General features: G+C 43.0%; 1 protein-coding gene across 1 annotated transcript in view; it reads left to right on the top strand.

Annotated features, from left to right (window-relative positions):
• LOC102192395 (interphotoreceptor matrix proteoglycan 1a) overlaps positions 1 to 7948 on the top strand; it is a 55172-nt gene that overhangs the window by 15498 nt on the left and 31726 nt on the right. The window contains exons 6-8 of the mRNA XM_005732821.1: positions 167 to 300; positions 3264 to 3413; positions 5174 to 5232. Of these exons, the coding sequence (XP_005732878.1) occupies positions 167 to 300; positions 3264 to 3413; positions 5174 to 5232 (343 nt within the window). The remainder of the gene's footprint in view (positions 1 to 166; positions 301 to 3263; positions 3414 to 5173; positions 5233 to 7948) is intronic.

Genomic DNA, 7948 nt, shown 5'->3' with positions numbered 1-7948 from the left:
TTCGAGCCTATACAGCTTGGAGTAAGACAACATGCATGAAGAGGATGATGTGGACAAAATACTCATTTGCCTAATAATTCTGCACTCCCTGTATACACAAATATATTATACAGGTAGATTGTAGTTGGTTTATTCTGAGATTAACGTTGCTCCTGTCTCTCTTCAGGTCCTGAGGCTCAGACCGATCCCCCGTCAGCGCCCCCAGTGCTCGTCACCAGCACCACTGTCTTCTTCAGTTCCACGAGTGCCTCTCCAAGCTCCGCCCCTGAAACGAGCCACCCTGCCAAGGAGCTCAAAGAGGTACAGAGGAGCACTTACATTTACATACGAAGTATCAATCTGGCGCTCTTATCTGCCGCAGGAAGCTGAAGGAGGAAGGAGCTCAAGTGTCTGACAGGCTGAAAATGTCACGCTGGGGCGCTCATGAAATTATATATCAGTTAATTTGAGTGAAAGGCATCACTTCTGTCCCTCTGTCCTTTTTCTTAACCTGTAATCACCTGTAAGTAACCCATTAAGAGCTGCTTACTAACTGCTCCGTACTTGAGAACTCAAAGGTTTATCCTTCAACCAGTCCTGTGAAAACTAATTTACTCTGATGATGGAGTAGAATCACTTTTACCAGCAATAAGCTGAAGTAATCGTTTTCTGTGTGATTTATCAGCCTCTCACGTCACTGTGGAGGGATTCTGGCCCACTCTTCTTCACAGTGTTGCATAAGTTCATTGAGGTTTGCAGTATTTGTCTGTGCACAGCTCTCTGAGCACAGCATGTCAGTCAGGCTGAGGTCTGGACCGTCGCAGCACCTCGATTCTTTTCTCTCTCAGCCGTTCTGAGATCTGCTGTTGCTTGGGATCATTGTCCCGCTGTATGACCCACTGTAGGGATGACGTCGCACTGTGGACAAATCACAAGCAAAGATTTTCTTTTTTTAACGCTACATCGATAAATAAGACAAGCACAAAGATCGGTTTTGTCTTCTTTCATGTCTGTCCGAGCCAAAACAACAGTGAGCCCTCCGGTTCCTGCACCAGCATAATCCACCTTGTTCTTATTCCCAGAGCGTTTGTGTAGTGTAGTGTGAAAACAAGAAGACGGTGAAAAAGGTGATTAAGAACAAAGCAAAACAAAGTGCTAAAACGAAGGTCCTGTGGCACGTAAACCACCAGCCCTCTGATGTCCTCCAATGTCCTCCTGGTTTCAGTCAACAGTGACCTTCAGTGGGAATTGGAGAGGCTTGCTCAGGGTAACACTGCAGTGGATAAAATCCGCACACCCAGATTATATCGCCTCTGACCTGGGGGTGCCTTGGGGTCCACCAGGAAAAGCAGGAGGAAGTAGCTCGGGATTCCCTTTGTGGAAAAAGAAGAAGGTAGATTTGATTAGACTTTATTGTCTCGGACAAACAAGGGAGCACATGGCCTAAAATAAACATGATATCAGATCCACACACAGCCCAGATTTGCAGCCCTGTTGATCAGATTTTGAGTTTGTGATCTGAGCTCAACAGACAGGTTACCAAACGTAATACCAAAACTGATAATAGATTCAATAGGTCCCTTATAAAATAATATCCTCCCCCTGTGCTGTTAGCCTTCTTTAAAAAAGGGGCAACAACAACGCTTCAAACCGGCTTTAACTGACAGTCAAGGTCAGCGCCTGATCTCAGATCAGCAATCTTCCCTCGGTTTCATTTACATTTAACATTTGGTTTTGCCCTCCCACCAAAGCAGCGTCCCTGCCCTCTCTCTTATATAAGCAACCAGAATTTCTATATGATCTGAGAATTGAATCACAAGCTTGTTTGTATACTGCAGGAAGGAGAGAGCTCACACAACCCTGGGGGGTGTCCTGTACTCCTGCACGAGTGAAACAGCCAGGTTACTTTCCACCTGCTGCTGTTTTTTAATTATATAAAAAATACACACCTTTGTGTGTCGTGTTGTTTAGGAGACTGTGAGGGAGGCTGGTGTTTAACGCTGAGCTCAGACCCATCAAAGCATCATCAGATCTCTGCTTCACTCCACAGCATCTCTACCAGAATGCAAACAAAGCATTTCATCATGGTTACGTTAGAGCTACGGGTCTCATTATTTTAGGGATGAAGATTGAGTCAGCTGACTACAAGCTGGAGTCACAACAGCAGACACAGTGTTTAGGAGAAAGTCCCATCACATCCACGGGACCTGGTGGTGTCTAGTTTTTTAAAAACTGTTCACAGTGCTGGGATCAGTTATTACTTTGTCAAATTCCATCGAGTGACAGATTCTTACATTTAATTCTTCTGTGGTCCTCGTGCTTCCTTTAGCTTTCCTCTGGTTGTTCTTGAAATGTCCTCGACTGCACATCAGACGTCAGATGGAGGTTTTCTGATAATCACCAGCTGAACACAAGATGAACGGAGGCACAAACTTCATTCACACTTCACTTAACACCTCAGCCAGTTTTCAGCCAGTGAAGTTTTTTGCACTTATTTTTAGTCACATCAATTTCTTTTCAGCTCATTTCAGTGAAACAGTTGCTAATAAAAGAAAAAGCCAGCTTTGCAAAAACCTGAAAGATGTGCACGTTGGCAGCTGTGTTTGTTGGAGAAGGATCACATGACCTTCAGTCTGCAGACGGCGGGTTTACCTGCTGCACAGGTGGAGCTGCTAAGCGCCTCACTCCTCCCCCTCAGATAATTACTGCTTTTTCACACCACTGACCTATTCATGGTTACGGTGAGAGGAGGAGGACAAAAAGCCCGGGCTGACATTTGACATCAAACTCCTTTAAAGCCGTGCAGGGAACATGGCGTCATTTCGCTGCTGACTGTTCTCTGAAATGACCGCAGCAGTGAGGTCGTTGCTCTTTCACGGCCTACAGGAGCGTTAAACATACAGGTACGAGCCTATTTCATGTTTGCAGCCATTTTTTTCCTCATACTTTCATTATGGAATATCTTTGCTTTAGTTTCAAACATAAACAAAGAGATACGCTATTTCCTGTTGTGCTTGGATGTATGAAAACTTCCTTTTGATCCTTATGGTTGTTGAAATATGAATCATAAAAAGAGCTTTCAGCCTGAATTTCCCGCTCTATCGTTTCTTTTTTCTCGTCTGCATATGTGGTTCTATTCACACAAGCAGATTTGTTATTTTCTCTGATACCAGTCAGTTTCATGTATTTGGAAATGCAAATTAAAATGTTAAAGCATAACGAAGAGACGCACGTAAGCTGTCCCTTTTTAGCGCCTCTCATTTGTCTCGTTTGCCGTCCTGAAGGACCCGGAGCTTCCAAACGTCGTCCCAGATAGTCCGGTGGAGCAGATCGTGGAGTTCAGTATCGACCTGGTGGATCCGGGTTACAGAGAGCTGCTGGATGACCCGGATTCCCCTCAGTACATCGACCTGGCACAACACCTGCAGGACCAGGTGAGACCTCCTGATTCCTTTTTTTCCAACCTCTACTGATGAGAATAAAAAAAACTACCTCACTCAAACCAATAGAGAGAAGTGGGAAAATAAACCTAAGCTCCCTAAACTGCAAAAGACAAAGTGATTATGACCCAGCATTTTGAGGTTATCGTCTTTTTGTGAATTCTTTGTGTTTGGAATATGTTAGTTTTTCTTAGCATTTGCTGTATGTTTAGTTTTATTTGTCTGGTCCAGTTTTCTCATCAACCCTTCTTGTTTACATGTGTCCTCCCTGTGCTCTGTTCCATGTCTCCCCTGTCTGTCATGTGTATCCATGTATGTTTCTTCAGCCCGTCATGTCTCACTCCCTCTCTGTCTCTCGTGTCAAGCTCCCAGTTTACGTCTCGTTTCCCTCGTCACCCTCTTGTGTATTTATGTAGTCTGTTGTTATTCATTTATTGTCAGGTCATCTGTTATGTTCATGCCATGTTTCCAAGGTTTTGTGCTTCCAGGTATTTACGTAATCTCCCCAGGTTTCCGTGTTCAAGGTTTTTTATGTTTACTTTCTAGTTTTCTCATTTTAGGCTTTTTCTTTTAGGGTCAAATTGATTTTGCCTAGCTGTTTGGTTTGTACTTTTTATCAGCCACAATAAACGGCTCGCTTTCTGTTAAAGGTTTTGTTTCACGTGTCTGCATTTGGGTCCTCCACCATGTGGAAACTCGTTTAAAGTTCACTTTTTCTGCAGTTTTCCTCAGAAAACTATCAGAAAATATTAAACATCCAGGGTACCAGCACTCTTTTCAGGTCCTCTGTGTTAAACTGGTGCAGTTTATTTAAACTATGATATATCCCATGACATTGATGTTCAGAGCTGGTTACTGGATATCATACACAAGTAGTTTAAACGTGTTTTTCCACACTAACACTTTCATGTGGATATCTGCCAAACACTGAGAAACGCTGGAAAAATAATGACAAATCAGCAAATTTCAACCAACATATGAGGGGAAGATCTGGGCTCAAGTTGCTGTAAAAACATCAGCTGATTCTGAGGGGTTGAGGTGGGAGGCACTCTTCGTGTAATGACCTTGTTCTTCCTGGGTCTCGCTCTTTACAACGGCTGCAACGGAAGAATTAAATAACTCTGATTGGTTAATTCTGCATTGCTGCATCAGGGTCAGTCTGCACTTTTAATCAAAGAACTAAATCTTTATTTCTCAGTTTCTGAACGAGCTTCGCTTGTGACAGTCTGATCTCCTGCCCTTCCTCCTCCTCCTCCTCCTTCTCCTCTATCAGCGACCGTCTGTGCCGGCGCTGCTGGTCCAGGCTGATAGTAAAGAAGCTTACACCACAGGGCAGCAAGGTCAGGGTTCAGAGAAAGGGAGAAGATTACCCCCAGCCCGCTCTCCCTACGAGGGTTTTCCTTTTGTCTCCTTGCTCTGGGCTCCTTGCTGCGAGTCATGTCGTGTCCCCTGCTGAGAAATCGAGTCCTTCAAAGTTATTTTCTCTTTTTCTGATGCTAAAGAAAGGCAGCTGGGTCCTTTAAAGTCACGCCAGGCGCAGCGGGATGCTGCCTGATGGAGCTCTTAAAGACGATTATGTCATAAGTGTCCAGGTGCTTAACTCGTCCAAAGATAGATATCAATGGGGGTTTCCCATTCATGCGGTGTTTGTGCATGTTCACACGCTGGCTCTTGTTTGGTGGCCCAGAACTGATTATGTTGGAGCGGGAAGAGGGTGACGACGGTATAAAGAAGTTTGTTTCTTTCCTTTGCAGATGCAGCATGTCTTTGACAAACTTCCTGGATTTAGATCCATCCATGTGCTGGGTATCAGGTGAGTTCGAACCGTGAAGCATACATCTGAGTAATCAAATCTCTCCAGTGTGGTGGTGGTGGCAGCGAGGCAATCCAGCGAGGCTCGATAATTTCATCACATCTGAAACGAGCAGATCAGTTGGCGTGGGCGGCCTGTGAATAGATAAGAGGCCGGTTGTGAGTCGGATTGTTTCAGACACCGCCGCAGGCGAATGTTTCGTGCCACTACTAACAAGACTGAATGGAAAGATTATTTATCTCTGCTGGATGCGTTTCCTGTTTATAAGCAGTGACAGCGGGCCAGCATCGAAACCTGACGGGGGAAGAAAATATTATTATAGTTTTTCCTCAAAAACAAAGTCATTTTTAACCGTTTAGAAAAAAAAACTTGGTTTGAAATCAGTCAAACAGGAATGAATTAAGCAAACATTCAACCGTTCGTCACAGAGCGCTTTGTTTTGCATGGTTCTAAAATCCAAGCGTTTCGAATTCAGTTTCACCGAGCGCACCAAGGCTCAATCACAAATATATGCCTGATATGGTTTTTTCACGTCCGCATAAAGCCCTTGACCAAGGCGCCAAATACGATTATGAGCTTTTCTAACATTTAGCGAAGCAAAATTATTCAAGACACCTCCCGTACAGCCACCTCGCAGCAGCACGGGGCATTTATTCTAACCACAATATGACCTGATGTAAGACTAATCGATTAATGCTGTTCCTTCACACACAGATGTCTGTGCATCCTGCCTGTTTTAGCTTCCTTAAAAACCAAAGAATGAAATTATCTCCGATAACATACTTCACCTGGACGACCCTGCCACCAAACTGGCTGCACATAAAAGTAACACTTGCTCATTTCATTTTCTGACTCAGATGATCAGCACTTTGCTTTGTTTGTGACTCTGTTATTGCGGGCTAGCGTTCCCACGCCTGTGCAGACATCTGTGGTTATAGATCTTATATTCACCTTTCATCCTCACGTGCACCTCTAGACCAGTTTCACCACCCGGTACCTCAGCTTCAACCCCAAAACTCTGAGAATGTCACCGTAGACACCACTGGTAATCCTGCATGTTTCACTGCTGCTCACTGAGTCTCCGAGTGTTTGCAGACAGGTCGGCATCTTCGTGACAACCTGCTCGTAACCAAAGCAACTATGAGAAGGATTTTAGTGCTTCACTGTACTGTTTGAGGTCAATTCCACCAAGCAACTGTTCACCAACCAGGGGGCGCCGTTGTGTCTCTGAGCATATGTGACTGTGAAGAGGACTTCTTGAAGAAGTCTCATTAAACGCTTTCACATGCAGTGTTGGGCAAGTTACTTTGAAAAAGTAATTAATTATAGTTACTAGTTACTTCTTCAGAAAAGTAACTGAGTTAGTAACTGAGTTACAAGATACTAAAAGTAATTAATTACTTGAAAAGTAACTATTGCATTTTAAAAAATTCTTTAACCCTCCAGGGTATAATTGGCCATTTTTAACTACTTTTGATTTTGCCTCACCTTTAAAAACTATTTACTTCGCCTTGTTTGGTATCAATTTTTTCAGCACAACCTTACGTGTCTGAATTTACAGTTATGTTTTCATTTTGACATACTGTATTAACACAATTGATCTAAAATCAGACAAGAAAACATAAAATACGAGTTGAAAAAGTTTTATTTTTTAACAACCACAAACATGTTTATTGAATCATATTTCATAACTTTAAATGCAAATATAAATTGTCAATTTTAAAAAAAGTTATTTGCAGCCATTTACCTTTTACCCTTTTTTTATAACCACTTCAAACTATTGACATAACCATCAGGTGTTCTGCATTCATTAAAATGCCACACTACGGAGCCCCGCAAGGGACATGGGAGAAAAAAAATTAAGACAGACTTTTGCGAGTTCTCGCAAAACAAACTTGGGATCTCACAAAAGTTTTAACCGCATTCTTCGGAGGCCGCCAGCTCGAAGCCGACCGAGGTTGAGGCACGATGTGCCAGGAAAGCGGTGTTCCTCCCGGCTGTAGTAGGTCTCGACCTCCCGTTAGCTTCGAGATGGTGGGTGTCAGATCTCCAAAAACGTCGGAGCCTCAAAATATCTTAAAAGTTTATTTTGTGACCCAGAAAGAGTAATATTACAACCAGTGTTGGGTAAGTTACTTTAAATTAGTAACTTAGTTACATTACTAGTTACTTCTATCAAAAGTAACTCAGTTACTTCAAGTTACTCGTTACTTTCAGAGTAACTAGTTACTAGGCAAAGTAACTTTGGTTTTACTCAGAATTCTCTTGTTAATGTGTTGCTTCTGTAACTGGATACCCAGCAAGATTGCCAGTCTTCTAGCTTGCTTACTTGCCACAGTGCAGTGTGCCACCAACCAATAGAAAGGAAAAAATAATGTGCACATTTCCACGAGAGAAATCCCACGCCTGATTCTATCCTAGCCTGCTTTTTATATCCAACACAAAAACTGCAGTCGTGGTGCTTTCGATTGTACTCAGAACTCGGAAATTCTGCCTTCTGAATAGGAAGATGTAGGTAACACCAGACTGCAGATGAGCTGCATACAGGGCTGGACTGGGACAAAAAAATCGTCCCGGGCATTTTGACTAGCCCACCATTATAGGAAAAATCATAAAGCCTTTGAATGAAAATAAACACTGTTGTGACAGTGATGTACACTGTTCTGATGGTATATATGCATCAATCTATCAATTGTTTGTTGCAAGACTCAGATAA

Source organism: Pundamilia nyererei, unplaced genomic scaffold, assembly GCF_000239375.1.
Source record: "Pundamilia nyererei isolate P.nyererei 1_Seehausen unplaced genomic scaffold, PunNye1.0 scaffold00048, whole genome shotgun sequence".
Classification (NCBI taxonomy): domain Eukaryota; kingdom Metazoa; phylum Chordata; class Actinopteri; order Cichliformes; family Cichlidae; genus Pundamilia; species Pundamilia nyererei.
The sequence above is the reverse complement of the archived record's forward strand: the minus strand, read 5'-3'. Positions and strand labels throughout refer to the sequence as shown.